General features: G+C 38.5%; 1 protein-coding gene across 2 annotated transcripts in view; it reads left to right on the forward strand.

Moving 5' to 3' along the window:
• The window catches only part of PDE1C (phosphodiesterase 1C), a 521,098-nt gene that overhangs the window by 422,426 nt on the left and 78,771 nt on the right, over window positions 1–19,901 (forward strand). For both annotated transcript variants that reach the window (XM_077775344.1, XM_077775345.1), the window contains 4 exons: window positions 8,729–8,829; window positions 11,341–11,469; window positions 13,426–13,527; window positions 14,095–14,215. In XM_077775344.1, coding sequence (XP_077631470.1) covers window positions 8,729–8,829; window positions 11,341–11,469; window positions 13,426–13,527; window positions 14,095–14,215 — 453 coding nt within the window. The remainder of the gene's footprint in view (window positions 1–8,728; window positions 8,830–11,340; window positions 11,470–13,425; window positions 13,528–14,094; window positions 14,216–19,901) is intronic.

A 19,901-nucleotide genomic window follows, 5' to 3' on the forward strand; every position in this document is an offset into this window, starting at 1 on the left:
GAGTTGACATCAAGGTACACATTCTTTGGCTATGGTTATTAATTAGCCCATAAACTCAACACGTTTGTTATTTTTTCCTCTAGGGCATGTTGAAAGGCTTGGTCTAATGTCTCACTGAATTAAAAATGGAACACAGTGGGAGGAGTGTGGGCTTTGAAGCAAGATATAGTGGGATATAAATCCTTGAGTAATTACTTATTAGATTTTGTGACCTATGATAAATTGCATAAGTCTCTGAGTCAAGATTTCCTCATTCTTAAAATGGTAAAAAATATTCCATCTTGTAGAAATACTGTGATGGTTAGGAATAAACTATCAAAAAGATGAAGTGCTCTATCTGCCTCATAAAGAAGCTGAGCAGTTAGGAATTGTGAGTAAAACTTTGCTGGACTGCCCCCCAAAACCTCTTATCAATTTTCAGTTCTTTTTTTGTTGTAAAACTGATTTTTTAAAAAAATTTAACGTTTATTTATTTATTTGAAAATTTTAAAAGATATTTATTTATTTTTGAAAGAGAGAGAGAGTGGGAGTGGGAGAGGGGCAGAGAGAGAGGGAAACACAGAATCTGAAGCGGGCTCCAGGATCTGAGCTCTCAGCACAGAGCCCAACATGGGGCTCGAACCCAAGGACCTGACTGTGAGATCATGATCTGAGCTGAAGTCGGATGCTTAACTGACTGAGCCACCAAGGCATAAAGGGGGCCTGTTTAACGTGATAAACAGATTTTTACCAGAAACATAGAACAGGCTTAGTTCCATGGTGGTTCCATGAAGCATGGAGCAAAACAGGGATGCCTACATTAATGTTGCTATTGAGCATTTTTCTCCAGGTCTCAGCCAATGCAATATAGTATCTAAAAATGTTGAAGAAGTATCCTGTGAAAATACTTTGACCGTCTCATTTAAAAAATCAAGAAAATCAACCACAAATGATTAGATCAAATAAAAAACTTCAATAAAATCTAGATAAAATCACTGTCCTCTTCACTGGAAATTAACAAGTATAATAGAAAAATACACATTCCTGAGAGTTTTAAAAAAATCAATAAATTACTAATGAATAACTTCAAAAGTGATAAAAAGGAAACTGTAAAACTAAAAGGCAGAGAAGCAATGTTTAAATTAAAAAATCATTATATTTTTAATACAAATCTTCAGTGTCCTATAGATGTCAGTTTTCCTCGTATTAATCTATAAATTCAAAGCAATGCCAATAAAAAGTAATGAAACATGATAAACAGTCTGAAATTTATGTAAAATAGATATTTCACAACTGTGGAAAAAATGTATGTGATTGGTAGTTCTTATTCTACTAGGGATTAAAATATCTACTCTATTAAAACTATAGTAATAAAGACAGGGTGGTCTGGGCACTTGGGTGACTGAGTTAAGTGTCTGACTCTTGATTTTGGCTCAGGTCATGATATTATCATTTGTGAGATCAAGCCCCGCATTGGGCTCCATGCTGTCAGCATGGAGCCTGCTTGAGATTCCGTCTCTCTCTCTCTCTCAAAAATAAATAAAATAAAATAAAATAAAATAAAATAAAATAAAATAAAATAAAATAAAATAAAATAAAAGACAGGGTGATATTTGTGCAAAAATAGACAAATATATGAATGAAGTCGAGTAAAGTTTCAAAAACTAAACCCAAATTTATGTATTGAGCACTTATTATGTACTAGGTACATTTTTACAGGATGAGGATACATTGCTGCTCTTATAGAACTTATGTTCTAGGGGGAGGTTATATATAGAAGACCAATGAAAAAATAAACAAGAAAATACCCCAGTGTTCTGCAGAGAATTAAAAAAGGGCACCCACACAAGGAAAATTGGGAGTTTTGTTAGACAATCAGGAAAGGCCTCTCTCTGGAGGTAATATTTAATCTGAGATGGTCATGAGTTTTGGCTTGAGCCATGCCAAGAACTGAAGAAAGCTATGCCAGCAGAGTTAAGGTGGGATTAGTACATAGCCTCTCATGAGAGAACAGCTTTTCATCATTCAAGGAGCAGAATATAAAAGCAAACATAGTGGGGACAGTACATGAGGGGAACAGTGGTATGAGACAAGTGTGGAGAAGGCAGGAATCAGACCAAGTCTGGCTTTACAGGCCTGGGTAATGAGTTAAAGTATAGTTTCTAGGTGCAGCATGAGGCCTCTAAAGGATTTCAGACAGGGGAGTGATGTGCTCTGATAAAGATTAGAAAAGTGATACTGTGGAGGATAGATTTTGAGGCGGCCTGGTGGAAGAGTCCTGTAGAAGTCTACCAGAGAGATCATGGTAGTTTGAACGCGGAAGGACAATCCTGGGATACAGAGACAAAAACATCTGTTTTTGAGGTAGAGTTAAAAGGACTGGGTGGTGAATAGAATTTAAAACTTTAAAAGAGAAGAATCAAGAGTACATCTTACACCTCCGGTTTGATAAACAAGGTTAATGAGAAAGCCTGGTGTGGTGGCAAAACACGCTTTGGGAGAGGGGGAGTCAACAGTTTTGATTTAGATGTGTTGAGTTTCAGATCCTTATTAGACATCAGTGTGGAAACGTCAGGCAGGAGGAGAATGAATGGAGTCTAGAGCTCTGGGAAGAGGTCAGGGATTCTCATGCAGATTAAGAAATCTTCAGCATATCAATAGTCCAGAAAAGACATGGAATTAGATGAGATTATCTAAGGAGAGAGTATGAATAGAGAAATAGAAGGGGCTCTCCCGTGAGTCCTGGAGCAGTCTACAGTTTAAAATGAAGGTAAAGAATTAGAGCCAGTAATGGTAACTAAAAAGGAGTGGTCAGTGACGTGGGAATAAAAACCAAGAGAGTGCAGTGTCATGCAAGCCAAGGAAGGAAAGTGTTTCAAAAGAGATTAGTGAATTGTGTGGGACATGCCAAAATGTCAAGTAGGGTGAGGACAGACAAGTAACCGCTTTTGGCAACATAGAAGTCATCTGTGCCCTTGACATGAGTGGTCTCAGTGCTTTGGTGAGGGTGGAGCACTGACTAGAGGATAGTGAAGAAAGACTGTGGGTGAGAAGGTAAGGATGTGTCTATAGACGACAACATTATAGGGAAAATGATTCAGTTCAAAAAGTGTTTTGAGGACTGTTGTTCATTTGGGGGGAAAAAAGAATGTTATTGTTCTACTTTAAATCATTCACCAAATATTGGACAAATGAATTAAAGATATGAGTACAAAGATAAAAATCTGATCATATTAGAAGAAAATATGAGAATATGTTTATATACTTGAAAAAGGAAATTCCTTCTTAAATACAGAAGTTATATAAAAATATTGATTAAATGGAGTATATTAAAATTAAAACCTGTAGGATAAAAAGAATCATCATAATGATAGAGACCTATCATCTATCTATCTATCTCTCTCTCAAAAATATAGAGAAAGCAAGAATTAAGATCCAAGTTATAGAAAGGAATCAACAAGAAAAGATGCAAATTCAGTAGAAAAATAGGAGGAAACCAATTCACAGATTTAAGATTGCCCTGTTATAAAGTTTCTGTCATAGGCAGAATTCAGTATTCCCCTGCTTTCCACTCCCCAATATACATTGTGGGAAGTCCTAATCTCCAGGGCTTCGGAATGTGACTGTATTTGGAGATAGGGTCTTTAAACGGATAATGTAGGTCACGTGGGTGAGCCAATATGAGTGCTGTCCGTATACAAAGAGGAGATTAAGATTGCAGACATGCACGTGCACAGAGGAAAGACCATGTGAGGACACAACACAAAGGTGGCCATGTGCAACCTGAGAAGAGGGCTCTCAGCACAAAGCAATCCTGCCAATGCCTTGATCTTGGAATTCTAGCCTCTACAACTGTGAGAAAATACGTTACTATTTAAGCCATCTAGTCGGTGGCCATTTTGTTATGGCAGCCCAAATAGAGTAGCAGAGCCATGATTTGGTCTTAGGACTGACTTCAAACACCATGCATTTAAATATTTAACTATGCTTCTATAATGCCTGTGGCAAAAAAGAAAAAAAAAAGAAAGAAAACAAACCACCCCTGACATTCTTACACCTCAGTGTCCTCATGTGATCCTTGAAATTATTGTGGTGAGGATCAAAATAGATGTGAAAACATACTTTGGACTCATCTATTGAACATATATTCAGTCAGTACTTTCTGTGTACAGTGTACTGTGGAGATATAAAGGTGAATCATACATAGCTTTTTTAGCCCTTGAGAAAAAAAATCCAAGTATTTATGCTAATGCAAGTTATCATTAACATGAATGTTATATCAGAGCAGCCAATGATCATGATGTATTGCATGCTGTTCTTAACTGAGCTCATTTGCCATTGAATTTTCATTATCAATTCAGGCCATATTCAAAATCATTCTTAAATATAGAAACTACTTCCCGCCCACTCTCTCTTGGAAATGCAGCTCAAAACAAATTTCTTTCATTGCAAGCTTACAGAAACAGTGGGGAGCATTCTGATGAATGGAGAGCATATTGTTACTCTAACCTTTCATTACAAACCAAGAGGGGGAAAACGCTTTAAATCATTTCAGTTTTATAAACTGTAAGACACATAGGGAATCAAAACATCCCATTGATAAAGTGATGTCTGGGCTTCAACATCAACAGTATTACTCACTGTAATCTGTTTATATTATTCATTATTGCTTAACTTAGATTCCAAGGAGATGCTTGAATCCTTTCAGAATTATTTTGCCTGCTCTTAAGAGAAAAATCCTTGAGCAGAATTAGACTGAAGAGTTGTTGATTGAATAAATATGAATTAGACTCTGAGCTCCAGTCAAAGTTTGATTTAGGTCAAAAGATTCCAAACTATAAAGCCATCCCTTGGCCCCTTTCATTGCTTTTGTCGAGCAAGTGCCATTAATTTTCCTTTTATTTATTTTAGAAGGGAGAAGCTATGTATCTTGTTCTTTTGATCATATATGTTGTCTTCATATTTGTAAGGGAAACACCAAGGACATATAAATGATTAACGAGTACTAAATAATTTTATTAGTCTGCGGTCAGCAGAATTTTGGCCCCTGTGACCTTTGCCCTCTGCTATAACACTTACTAATGTTACACTGGATGACAAAACACTAATACAGTGAAGGTTACTAATCAGGGTTCCATGAAATAGGGAGATGAGCCTGGATTCTCAAGGCAGGCCCAGTGTAATCATCTGGGTTCTTTCAAATCAAGAGGCGGCAGAGGAAGTGTGAGGACTCCACAAGCTATTGCTAGCTTGAAGATGGCAGGGGCCAAGTAGAGAGCACAAGAAGGAAACAAATTCTGCCTATGCCCTGAATGCACCTGGAAATGGATTTTTTTCCACAGAGCTTCCAGAAAAGAACACAGCCTGCCAACACCTTGATTTCAGCCGTGTGAGATCCTCCCTGGAAAATCCAGCCACGTTATGCTGACTTCTACAGAGCTGTTGGCTAATGACTGGAATGTGTTCTTTGAGCCTTGAGTTTGTGGTAATTTAAGCTAGCAATAGAAAACTAACAAAGGGGTGGAAACATTACAAAGAAACTGTTATTCCCATATTAAAGCCACAACTTGCTAATAATGTCCCCTCTAGCAGTTTTGCCCATGTCATTTTCCTTGAGGTGTCTACCACCCTCCACCTGCCGACGTACCCATGCATACTGGGCTTGTTTCCTGAGTCCCAGGCTTGCAGAATTTGAAGTCCACTGCTACCAGTTGTCAAGGCATCCCTGTCATTGAATTAGATGTGACACCCATATTTTGTAGATAGGGAAGTACTGATAGGCTCTGTGGCTTGTCCCTTATCACAGTTTGATAAATCTGGAATAAAATTCATGTGGGACTTAAGTTTCTTATTTTTGAGTTGTCATAAAAACTTCTGGGTTCACAGTAATTAACTTGGAAAAGGCAAGGAGATCTGGACCATATTAAAATATGGAGCCCAGGGGCGCCTGGGTGGCTTAGTCGGTTAAGCGTCCGACTTTCGCTTAGGTCATGATCTCGCGGTTCTTGGGTTCGAGCCCCGCGTGGTGCTCTGTGCTGGCTGCCAGCTCAGAGCCTGGAGCCTGTTTCAGTCTGTGACTCCCTCTCTTTCTGACCCTCCCCTGCTCACGCTGTCTCTCTCTCTCTCTCCTAGAAATAAATAAAAATATACATAAAAAAAATATGAAGCCCAGGGGCTCCTGGGTGTCACAGTCAGTCAAGCATATGACTCTTGATTTTGGCTCAAGTTATGATCTCATAGTTTGTTGGATTGAGCCCTCCATTGAGCCCTGCACTGACACCATGGAGCCTGTTGGAATTCTCTCTCCCTCTCTCTCTCTGCCCCTTCTCCAATTGTGTGCTCATACTCAATCTCTCTCTAAATAAATAAATAAACTTAAAAAATATGAAGCCTCATTTCCCTCAAAATAACTTCTTTCACCTTCTCTGTCTCTATTAATGGTGCTACCTAATACAACCCATCATTTGTTTGTTTTGTTTTGTTTTATATTTTTGTCACTCAGGCTAGTAACATTAGGACCATCTTTAATTCACTCTTAACCTTGACTGCAACCTCTTCCGCCCACTTGCAGTCAGTTAATTGCTAAGCCATATATATGGATTCTACCTCCATACTGTCTCTGTGTCCTGTAAGGACTTTCCCCTGCAGAAGTACTGTTCTTATTTCTCCCCTTCAGTGGCGTGCTGACTGCATTACCCTCTTGCATATAAACTTCATTGCCTCTTGAATCCAGTTTGTGTCCCTCACTCTGGCTTTTAGTGCCTGACACCATAGGGCTCTAATCAGCCCAAACTCCCACTCCTCTAAAGGGAATCATTTCCTTACTCATGATGAATCAGCTTTTGACACTGGGATTGGCTCATTTGTTCATTCTTCTGAAAATGCCCTCTTCCGTTTCTTGTTCTGTCCAATCTTCAAGGCCCATCTGTGAAGCTGTTTCTCATGCTTTGCTTTTCTTTTCTTTTCTTTTCTTTTCTTTTCTTTTCTTTTCTTTTCTTTTCTTTTCTTTTCTTTTCTTCTCTTCTCTTCTCTTCTTTCTCCTCTCTCTTCTCTTTTCCCTTTCTTTCCCTTCTCTTTCTCTTTTCCTTTTTTTCCTCTCTTTCCCCTCCCTTCCTCTGTTCCTTTCTTCCTGTGTTCCTTCCTTCCTTTTATGCCAGATACTATCTGTCCTTTCTTCTGATCCTCAAGCAACAGAACTGATTTCTAAGCATCCACAGGGTTTTTTGAAAATCAAGGGTATTTAAATGACTTTTAAAGGCTATGGTATTATTTTTCTTGTTGTTTGCTTATTTAAATCATTTGCTGGTTTGGGTTTATTAGAAGTAAGATAGGATCTTGTTAGTGTATTTGGGCAAAGGGGAGAAGTTACACTGATATTTGTAATAGAACCGTAATTATGTAATTATTTAGACACCTGCTATCTGGGCTGATGCTCTGTGATCCAGATTTGTTTAGATGCTATATTGTCTCCCAGTCATAATCTTTTTATGGATTGACTTATTGATTTATTTAACAATAGGAAAAAAAAAACCCTTCCCTTTTATTTGTTTTTCCATGAGTTTAAATCCGTGAGGGGAAAAGCATCACATGGGTGTTGTGTCCAATGGCCTTACCAGGAAGGTTGCTTTGGAATTTGCCATGAATCATCCCACTGTTTCCATGAGCATGAATTACCTTTCCTCGGATAGTCTGGTTTTATTGGGTGTGCCACCAGGGGTCACCTTTCCTTTGTACACATGAACACTCTCTTGCCTAGAGAGACTTCAGTTTCACCTCTAGAATAAACATTTTCAGTTGTAAGAAGAGCTGTGTGCTTCCAGAGACCCTGCTTATAGCCAACAGGAATAGCCTTGGACTACATTATTCCAGACGTATTTGTGACTTTAGAGGTTCTGTTCCAAGCAGGGCTTACCAGGCTCCAAAATAGCCTCCTAATCTTATTTTAAAATGTTAACTTTGGGGGTGCCTGGGTGGCTCAGTCAGTTGAGTATCCAACTCTTGGTATTGGCTCTGGTCATGATCAGGATTGAGCCCCATATTGAGCTCTGCACTGACAGTGTGAAGCCTTTTTGGGATTCTCTCTCTTGCTCTCTCTTTGTTCCTATGCTGCTTACATGCTCTCTTTCTCTCTCAAAATAAATAAACAAACTTAATTAAAATAAAATAAAATCTTAATTTTGCATGAGCATGGAGAAAGAGATACATTGGGGCATGGGGTGGGTAGAGAGAGTGAAGGCCGATGGGTGGGGACAGGGTATTGGCAAAGCAAAGAAAGACATTGCCAAAATGAAAAAAATATGTGTATGGAAGATAGCAATAACATGTGTAGTATAAAATTATCCTATCAGCATGCATAAGACAGATTAGTTTTTCTGTTACTCTTAGTTCTTGGTATTGTGTTGAAATTTTTAATACATCTTTTTCCCTGTGTCTACCCAGAAACTTTATGTGGAATTTGGGAAGGAATACAATGAGGGCTTTTAATGTCTTCATGTTTGTTGTTTTTTGCTTCCTTGAAAAAAAATAAAACTTCTAGTTAGGATTTTTAACCTTGCTGGGCATGCTACTTTCAAATCACATGTCCCCCAGTCTCCTCACAGGAAAAGAAAATTCTGTCAGAAAACGTGTGCTCGGCAACAGCTTGCCAGCTGCAGGGTGGAAAGGCGGCCATGCGGGCAAGTTGTCAGAGAGCCTATGAATATCTGAGAAAGAGGCAGATTATCTGATTGCCCTGTAATCTCCCTTTCAGAACTGGCTGACGGAGCTGGAGATCTTTGCTATAATCTTCTCAGCTGTCATCCACGACTATGAGCACACCGGAACCACCAACAATTTCCACATTCAGACCCGGTGAGGATGTCGAATATGGGGAGAAGAGGCAGGAGGGGGCAGCGATAGAGATTTCTAAGTCAGATAGGTATTAGTCACCTTGCCTTCGCGTGGTTACTCTATTATGCATTTATGAAAAAAGACACTTTTCAACATGATATCAGCCTGGTCAGCTTTGATCAAGATTTAGAGTTTGAGAAGCCGTGTACTCCCAGTTCTCATATTTTAGTCACATTGAATATGGATATCGTTTTCTTCTCTATTGCTTCTCTAATCCTAGCTATTTGTTTACAGACTTTGCACACTATTTCTACTAGGCGGTAGAACACTTCATGTAAAGGTGAAGATGCCAAGTAGACTAAATCAGTGAGCCTGGGCCAGGATTGGGGTGTCTCTGTTGACACGAACAATACCTATTGTGTTGCCCTGTGATCTCTGGGATTCTGGGGATGCTCTTCTTATCCCTCCTGTTTTTATCCCTGCTCTGTTTTGTGCTTACATTGCTCCCTCACATAGGGCTGGGGAAGCTGGGTTGCTCATGTACTGTAGACCACCTTCACTACAGACGACCTATGTACCCACTATAATGACTCTCTGTGCAGGGTATTAAGTGCGGGTCCAAGGGCTCCACTCTGAACCTCTAGACTATAACAGATATCACTAATCAATTTTTTTTTTAACCAAACTTTGCATTTGTCCTTAATATGCCTCTCAGCACACAATTCCAGGCAAGTAGTCCCAGTCAATTGTCTTTTCCATTCAGGAGGAAACCTTACCTGTCCTGTCCTGGCCTTGCCCAAGAGCTTACCTTCTCTTAAAACAATTATATGAAACTCTGATAGTGGGGTTAATTGGGCCTCGGCATAGTAATGAAAAGAAGCTAGAATTTGGAGAAAGATGGCATGACTAAGAGGGAGAACGTAGCAGGGAGAGATGAGAATTTAAAACCAAATAAATACTTGCTGTTTCACTTGAAAAAGCAGGTGCACACTCCAGATAGGATTGTATTCATTGAATCAATTGACATGTATTTAATGAACCCAACACTTAACTCTGGGGTACACAACAGAAGACAATAGTGTCTGATCTCTGTTCAGAAGAGGAATTGCAATAGAATAGCAGCAGACAAAGGGACTTAAGCGGTTAGCTTCCTTGTCTACCTCCTGCTACTTCACACAGAGGAGCCTCAGCTGCTGGGAAGCAGCCTTTTGTGGTTCTGTTGCAAGGTCTTTAAATATAAGGAATTCCTCAGAGCAGCTCTGGTTAGTGGACATCTGTGAGTGGAGCCTTTGTTCTGAGGACAGAGGCTGTGGTGAATAGCATCTGCTGAAGGAGGAGAGGTGGGTGGACTGTACATGGGTCTTTGCTGGAGACCAATGTCAAAAGCAATCTCAACTCAGAGGAGTGGCTTAATTTTAGCAGCTGGACAAGAGCTTAATATCACAAAATACACATCAGTTAGAGCCTTACTTAAAAGATGTAAGATCAGACCTTTCACCACGGGATTTGCATGTTTTGTGTTATCTCCATAGGAGTGGGGATATTCCAGTGGGTTCAGTTATGCTCGGTTTGGAATAGAATTTAAACACTGGCCTTCTCTAATAGAACTTTATTCAAAGCGTCTCAGCCCACGTGATCCCTGTACAGGAAACTAAATCTGTGACCTGGTTCTTTGTCCTTTGATGGTATTAAGCCTAACACTTTAAAGGTATGCTAGATATATCCCCAAACGTGGCCAATGACAGTCAGCAGTTATTGCGGGGAGCAGTGGCTGAAATGTCAGAAGACCTCACCTTCATCCCAGCCCTGACACTTAGGTTCTATGGGGCTCTGTGAAGTCACTTTGCATCACTGAGACTCAGCTTCCTTGATGAGGGAAACAAACAAACAAAAAAAACCCCTGTAATGATCTAAGATTTCATTAAATTGAAGAAATTGAAATAGTAAACACACTGCTCTGTGTTTGGTGCAGTGGTCTGTGAGAAAGTGACTAACAATTGTCATATAACCCTTATATTCTTTACTCTCAATTTTACACGTTTGGCTTTGACATGGCAGATTTTAAGATCAAGGTACTACCAGACGAACTTGGCAGACTGTACTTATCAGGTGGTATGTGTTAAGAAAATTATAATGATAATAAACAAATTCTTTCATGGAATACAATTTTTAAAAATTGAGGTAATTCCAGAAGATACAAGGAAGCTTGAGCTGACCTGTGTTTTATGAAATCACCTTTGCTACTAGTAGAGATAATTAAGATCTGGTTATAGGATAGTTTTCAGAGAGTTCTCAGGTTGGATATCAGGTATTTCACATTCACATACTGACATTAAAATACCCTACGTATATATCCGTTGATAATTTGTAGTGTTCGGTTTTAGCTTTTTGGTTGATATAAATGGCCTGGGGGCAAAGATAATTGTTACATATAGGAGGAAAAAAAAGATGGTGCATTCTAGCTCGAGAGAGTTGCCTGGAAAAACTCAGCCATTTAACATCCTAAATTATTTTGCTTGGCTTTCTGTTCAGGTCAGACCCTGCTATTCTGTATAACGATAGGTCTGTATTAGAAAATCACCATTTAAGTGCAGCTTACCGCCTTCTGCAAGAGGATGAGGAAATGAACATTTTGATCAACCTCTCAAAGGATGACTGGAGGTAAGGATGAGGCAGAAGAGGGATCTGGAGGCCAAGAAAGGAGCCACCAGGAGAGATGAAGTATGCTGCTTTTGGAGAAACAATACACCACTCGAACTGTTTATGGCACCCTTTCACCTGCCTCCAACCCCCTCCCACCCACCACCCTCCCCTTGCTCTCTCTCTCTCCCCTTTCTCTCCTCCTCCTCCTCTTCCTCTCTCTGTCTCTCTGTCTCTTTGTCTCCCTCTCTCTCTCTGTCTTTTGCTTGACACAAATATTCAAATATATTGTAGGCACTTTGGAAATACTTGCTGTTTGTTACCTTAGGAAATTTGTGTTGCTTTTATCTTAGCTTTTTCCCCCAGGAGTAGAATTCAGTGATTCATCAACATATAACACCCAGTGCTCCAGTACCCTCATGAGTACCCAATGCCCATTTAGCCCATCCCCACCCACCTCTTTCCTTCAACCCTCAGTTTGTTCTCTATTGTAAAGAGTCTCTTATGGTTTGTTTCTCTCTCTTTTTCCCCCTTCCCATATGGTCATCTGTTTTGTTTCTTAAATTCCACATATGAGTGAAATCATGTGGTATTTTTCTTTCTCTGACTGACTTATTTCACTTAGCATAATACACTCTAGCTCTATCCAGGTCATTGCAAATGGCAAGACTTCATTCTTTTTGATGGCTGAGTAATGTATCTATCTATCTATCTATCTATCTATCTATCTATCTATCTATCTATCTATCATCTATCTATCTATATGTACACACACACACACACACATACACTATATCTTAAAAACTTTCAAAACTTGCTAAGAAATTTATTTTGACACTCAAAAAACAAAATGGTGGATACCTAATTCTATTGCCTAAATGACATTGTATGTCTTTGAATGAATTTAGGCACACCTGAGTTTGAATATGGACATGGTTACTTGCTATATGATATTTGGGAAGTTACTTAACCCCTTCACACTGTTGTAAAATTTATTTTCTAGAAAATAGATACTAAAATTTACCTCATGCTTTGGTTAATGTTATGACAAATGATATAACCTATTTAAAATGCTGGAGCGCCTGGGTGGCTCAGTCAGTTGAGTGTCCAACTTCGGCTCAGGTCATGATCTCACACTCATGAGTTTGAGCCCCGTGTCTGGCTCTGTGCTGACAGCTCAGAGCCTGGAGCCTGATTCAGATTCTGTGAATCTGCCTTCTCTCTCTGCCCCTCCCTCACTTGCACTCTGTCTCTCTCCCTCTCTCTCAAAATAAATAAGCATAATGAAAAATTTTTTTAAATGCATAGCACACTCTGTCACGCATATGGCAACCCTGCAAATCCATGTAGTATTAATGTAGGGCTGGGTGTTTCAAAAATTAGAGGCAAAACCATTTATTTTATTTAAAGTTTATTTATTTTGAGAGAGAGAGACAGAGAGAACAAGTGGGGAGGAATAGAGAGAGAGAGAAAGAATCCCAACCAGGCTCTGCACCATCAGCACAGAGCCTGACACAGAGCTTAAACCCATGAACCGTGAGATCATGACCTGAGCCGAAATCAAAAGTCCTATGATTAACCAATTGAGCCACCCAGGTGCCGCCAGAGGCAAAACTATTTAAATCCTTACAGAGTTCTGAATCTGCAGTGATGCAACTAGTACTCATATTTTAATCAAATGATCATGTTTATTGAATATCTTTGTGTTAGCCATTATGCAAAGATTCAGAGAAATAAGCCATACGGAATGATATGTATGTTCCATGTGTCATATCCTTCATAAATGATTTCCTTAATCCTTAACCTTCACTTATTCCTCATTTAAAAAAAAAGTCTACCTAAAAGGCTCAAGTGGATTAGAAATATCACAACTAACTAACTGGTTTTGCTCAGAAGTGGTGAAAAGTATAAACAAGTTTTTGCTTTCCATGTTTTTACTTCTATGCTTCTTCTCTCTCCACGGGGTGTCCCTGAAAGGGAGTTTCGGACCTTGGTAATTGAGATGGTGATGGCCACGGATATGTCCTGTCATTTCCAACAAATCAAAGCAATGAAGACTGCTCTGCAGCAGCCAGAAGCGTGAGTGGCCCTGTGACATCATCTGTTTTTATGGGTGTCCAGAGGAGTGCCTTTCCATGTTGTTGCACCTTGGAAGAGCACCTGCGTCTGAGAACTTTACTGAATAGTCTCGCAAAGTGGGGATATTTGGAGGAAAGAGCATGAGATTTGTACATATCACAGATAGATTTTCACCAGGTTTGAAATAAATAATAGGGCCAGTAACAATTTGCCCCAGTTAGAATTTAAAATAATTCCTCGTGGGAGAAACTAAATCATTAAAGATTTACTCAGCATGGAGGCCCCAAAAGTCAGCGAGTGACTCTTAGGTTCTTGTCTTTTTGAATGATGCCATCATTCCAGAGATAGTGTTGAGTCCGTTTGTGGGGTGTGGAGCTCAATAAAAGTGGAGATGAAGCTAATGAAAAGCTTAGTTGGAGGATGAAATGATACTTTCCCCCCAGTTCAGCTGAAGTGGGGTTTGCGATGGGAGAATAGAAGAGATAAAACAAATGAATGACTTTCAAAAAGTCTTACTGAGGTTCTGAAAGTTTGGTTATCATGTGTTTGGGTGCTTTGGGTTTACAGAATTGAAAAGCCGAAAGCATTATCCCTGATGCTGCACACAGCAGACATTAGCCATCCAGCAAAAGCATGGGAGCTCCACCATCGCTGGACAATGTCACTCCTAGAGGAGTTCTTCAGACAGGTACCTTTTTGTGCTCCTCTTCAGGGCTGGCATCCCTAGACACTTTCTGAATTTTCTATTTCAGCAACTCTATCATAAGACTATAGGGATTACAATTTGCCTTTGGAGAGGAAGGGTTGTAGCTTCTTCTTCTTTTTTTTTTTTTTTTTGGTGGGTTTGTGTGTGTGTGTGTGTGTGTGTGTGTGTGTGTGTGTGTTTTGTGCTTTTTTGGCCTCTTGGTCAAGTGATGTTTGACTCTTACCTAAATTTTGATTCTCAGAACATTATGGTATTTCTGTCCTATGCATTTCTGTTTTGGGGGAAAAAAAGCACTTATTTTTGTCAGTCTTTTGTCAAAATGTCAACTGGTTACTTGCCCTTTTACTCTATTTTAATGAGTTGACCAAATGGTTGCTGCTTTTGTGTCGTCCTGTGGGATTAACATGTTAATGTCTAACTCATAATAATTTAGCTGTTGTAATTGATTGGGTTGTTTCTTTTGAGCAGATAAGCCATGTTGTTAAATTCCAAAGTGAGGTGTGGCAATTTGGGCCAGGAAATCGTGAGAAGCTGCTGCTTTAGTTATATTTAAACTTACTACATCTAAGTCAAGGGTTGTGTTTTCTATAAGGGTAGCCAAAGTCTTTAGTGAGCAGGCAGTGCTTTAAAATTAAGTTTAAAACAAGATACACAGAAGTAGAGAAATAGGGAAATAAGTGCATAGTACCAACAACTGATATCTTTTCAAGAAGAGTTGCCATTAAAACATCTGCTTGGAGATATGAGGTCCTGAGGTTGAAGGCAGGAAGGCATGCAGACTGTGGGTCCTAAGCTACAGCTAATTCACGTCAGTACAGTTAACTCAGTTACTTCTTGATACTTCGTGAAGGGTGGCTCAGGTCATGGACTCAGAGACTTCTGACACTGCACAAAGCACCATTTATGAAGGCCAGTCTCAACTTTGTCCCCTGAACTGATAAGAGACAGGATCTTTCACTGGTTATTTAATTTTTGGAAGCAAATGACTCCTATGAGTACTCTTACTCTGGGATTCTGGTTGGAATTCCAATGGAAGAATTGTACATAGATGGCATCTATCTGTGTGTGTTCTTTCTTCTGTGACTGTACACAGTATCCAGTAATGAGGTGGACTAACATTAACAGCATATTCAACAAAGTCCAGATGATCCTTCATTGTTTTTTTTTTTTTTTAATTCCACCTGGTTCATGGGACTAATTAAATTACTCTTCTAGTTCCTAAGGGTCTTATCTGTGATCTGTGTTTTAGGAGGTGGTGGCGAGGAGTGGATTTAGGGGAGGGTTGGACCAGATATTTTCTCGGGTTCCTTCTGGCATTACATGTTCTACACGTCCTTCATACTGTCGAGGAGTGCATATCAGGATATGCACACACACATGCACCCCTAAGCTGTTATGTGAATACGCCAGCAGGTACCCTGTTCTGCATTTGGCTGCTTCCCTTTGCAAAGGCATTGGTTGGTCTCTCAGACTAGTTCTCAAGGAGAACCCAGTGATATGTGAGGAACCAGAGATGGGCATGTGTGGCCTTATATATACAAGACTTACTCTGCAAATTCATCCTTAATCAAGGGCTAATTTTGAACCATTTTTCCAGAAGCTCTTTTCTAATATTAGTGAGAGGATTTTCTATAAATACCCATGCCCCATTATCATATGCTTTCTTTAATATTGCTTCTGTAATGACACCCCCAATGGCTAGGAGTATTTAATTTATAGCCAAAGGTAGGTGATAGCTAACTCATGTAAGTTTGAGGTAACGAAACGATTCCTTCTTTTAATTGTGAGTGAATATGAGAAATTACTTAAATATGTGCACATTTTTCCCCTAAAGGAAACCTTATTTGCATACACATATGTTTGAATTGAATGAAAACGTGCTAGAGGCAATGTGAAAATAACCTTATTGAATTTCTTGCCCATTGGGAATGGAATGTTAGCTCACTGGACTGGAACTACTTTTTAGTAATTATGATTCAGTAAATTATTTTTATTGACTTAATATTTTAACCCAGATGCCATAAGCCATTGTAAGTAACCCATGTAGGAGAAATGTTGCCTTGGCTCTTAACTATAGATTTTAAATCAGACAGTTCAAATGGGAAATCTCAATGGGACTGTAGAGTCTTTGAAAGTATTACATTTGGAAGTTGGGTTATAAGTCAAAATAAGGGCATAGCCTCAGTACCGAAAGACCAGACCTTCCATGCTTTGCTAAAGGAGTTAAGTTATATCTTCAGTATTATAACCATATTTTACAAAATCTAAGCTACCGCCTCATGGTGCTTCTCAACAAAATATTGACTTTAAAGAAGTATAAGTTTGCCTCTTTGGTGAATACATGCTATAAAAGTCTTGAGGTTCATTTCGTTTATTTTGTTGTTTATTTTTATATTTTGCATATGTTCCCTACAATTCTTTTAATATCCTCTGTGTCTGTGATTATTTCCCTGTTATTATTATTATTATTATTTTAAAGACTTATTTATTTATTTTATAGAAAAAGTATGAGTGGGAGGGGGGAGAGATATAGTGAGAGAAAGAATCTCAAGCAGGCTCTGCACTGATAGTAAGGCTCCATTGACGTGAGGCTCAATCCCATGAACCATGAGATCATGACCTGAGCCAAAGTCAAAAGTTGGATGCTTAGCAGACTGAGCCACTCTATTTCCCCATTTTCATTTTTTTTTTAATTTTTAATTTTTAAAGTTTATTTTATTTAGAAAGAGAAAGTGTATGCATGTGAGTGGGAGAGGGGCAGAGAGAGAGGGAGACAGAATCCCAAGCAGGTTCTGTGCTGTTAGCACAAGGCCCTACGTGGGGCTCGAACTCCTAGACTCTTGAGATCATGACCTCAGTCAAAATCAAGAATGGGATCTGTAACTGACTGAGCCACCTAAGCGTCCCTATTTCCCCATTTTTAATTCTCATTTCATATATTAGTGTTTGTCCCCTTTCTTCTCTATGAAATTAGCTAATCATTTGATTATTTTATTGTTTCTTTTTTATTTTATAATGCTTTAATTGAGGTTTTCATTTGTACTAATTCATTTCTTCTGCTTGAGTTTACTTTGCTCTTTTGCTAACTTCCTGAGCTGGATGCTTAATTCACTTATTTACATTCTGCCTGGTTAACATTAGAAAATATAAGACTAGGAGTTTGTCTTTTTCTTATGAATCTCACAGATTCTGATAGGCAGTTTGCTTACCATCATTCCTTTCTTTTTTTAATTTTTTTTTTTTAATATTTTATTTATTTCTAGGAGAGAGAGAGACAGACAGCGTGAGCAGGGGAGGGTCAGAGAGAGAGGGAGTCACAGACCGAAACAGGCTCCAGGCTCTGAGCTGGCAGTCAGCACAGAGCCCGACGCGGGGCTCGAACCCACGAACCGCGAGATCATGACCTAAGCGAAAGTCGGACGCTTAGCCGACTAAGCCACCCAGGCGCCCCCATCATTCCTTTCTAAATATTCTGGAATTTTGGTGTAGATTTTTCTTTTACCTCAGAGTTGCTTCTGATAGAAGTGTTTGTTTATATAATTTCCAGTGAGGCTCTTTTGCTTTCTAGTTTTGTAATTATTTGTGGCTTATTGAAATTCGATCAAAGAAATTTTTCATTGTTTGGATTTTATTGTGACTCGTTTGTCACCTACTATATAATCAGTGTTGTGATTATATAGTATTCACTGCTCTCAAAAAATAGATTTATTTTCTACTTGCAGGATATAGAATTCAAAGAATACTACATACATCTACCTCATCAATTATGTCATTTAGGTATTTTATATAGCATTTAAAATTTTTTGATCTATTGTGGGATGACAGGCATTTGTATTTTTTTTTTCTATGTAGTATGAATGTTGATTCTGTTATTTGGTTCTTGGATATTCATAACTATTAGACCATCATAATTTGCTATACGCTTTATCATTATAAAGCCTGCTTCTTTGTCTCATCTAATGCTTTTGCCTAGAATTTAAATTTAACTCATTTTAAGAATATGACCCCTTTTTTTGCATAGACTTTTACGTTTAACCTTTCAGAGACACTTTAGTTTGGGTGTGCCTTTTAAACATTGTAGATAGAGGCTCCTGGGTGGCTCAGTTGGTTAAGTGTCCGACTTTGGCTCATGTCATGATCTTGCAATTTGTGGGTTTGAGCCCTGCATTGGACCCTGTGCTGACAGCTCAGAGCCTGGAGCCTGCTTCAGATTCTGTGTCTCCCTCTCTCTGCTTCTCCCCTGCTCACACTCTTATCTCTCTCTCAAAAATAAATATTAAAAATAAAAAAATAAACACTTTATATAGTTGAGGGGTTTTTTTATGAGGCCTTCTAAGATTCTTTCATTATTGAAATCATCTATATTAACATCTATTGACATGACAAGGAATACTTGATCTTAGATGCCATATTTTATATTATGCCTTCTGTTTTATGGTTTCTTTTTAAATAGTTCACTATATTGGCTATGCTCTCTGCTTTGTTATATATTTATTTCTTCTGATGACTTGTATTTTTAGTTCTTGCAATGGCTAACTTGATAATAAAATTTTTATGTTCTCTATTTATTTTTGCTATCTATTGCCTCCTTGTTATAAAAATTAGTAAACTTCTATTTCCTCTCACCTCTTCTCTACCACCTAATTTTAGCTGGTTTTATTAACTGGTTTAACTATTGTAGTCTGTCTTTTATTATTTAAATTGAGTTCTTTTTTTTAAAATATATTGAGTTTAAATGATGTATTCTTACCCCCATCTACAACAGGTACAAAACCCAGTGTTTATTCATTACCTCTCAACACCGTTCCCCATTTTCCTTTCATAACATAATTAACTCCTTATTGCTATTTGTTGGCTATATTATTTCTAAATTGACCTGATTTTTTTAAATGAGCATTCTGTGGCATGTACTACATACTGTTTACAAAAGATAAACACTAAACAATGTGACTCAGAAGGGTGGAAAACATACCTGGCAAAAGCATAATTTTCCAGTTTGTTTTTGTCTTGGTTCTACTCAGTGCTGGCACTTCAGCTCTGGCAGATCATCCCTTGCTTGGCCAGAGTTGTTCCTCAAGTGCTTTCTTCTAGAAGAGTGAATGAAACCACATTTTTGTGTACTTGCCAGCTTTTTTCTACTGTGATTTTATTTGGGCTATAGTTTGCTTGCATAAGACTTTTTTTTTTTTTTTTTTTTTTTTGGTGGGGGGACAGGGATAAAACTTTCTTACCCTGGGAACTTTTTTAGATTTCACTCAAATGTCTTCTACTTTTGAATATTGCTATGGAGGGGTTGGAGGTCCTGCTGTAATTATTTTCATGTCTAGGTGATGTATCGTTTTGCTTATGTGCCCTAAAGGATCATTTCTTTACCTTTGAAGTCCACTGACAGTATTGGGATATATTTAAATAATTATTGTTCTATAATAGCTTTTCTTGGGACCTGGCCTATTCTTTTCCTCTCTAGATTCAAGTTATGTTGATTAAATCTTTGAATGCTTTGCTTTTCCATTTATTTATTTCTCTTCCTTAGGGAAAGCAGTTATTCATATGTTGCCTGTCTTTTGTTTCTCTTCCATGTCTATCACTTTTCCTTTAAATCCTCATTAACTCTTTGATCAGTGGTATTTGTGTGGCCTGCTTTTTTCACTCCTGATCTCCATGCCCC

Source organism: Crocuta crocuta, unplaced genomic scaffold (genome assembly GCF_008692635.1).
Source record: "Crocuta crocuta isolate KB4526 unplaced genomic scaffold, BGI_CrCroc_1.0 scaffold197, whole genome shotgun sequence".
In the NCBI taxonomy this organism is placed as follows: Eukaryota; Metazoa; Chordata; class Mammalia; order Carnivora; family Hyaenidae; genus Crocuta; species Crocuta crocuta.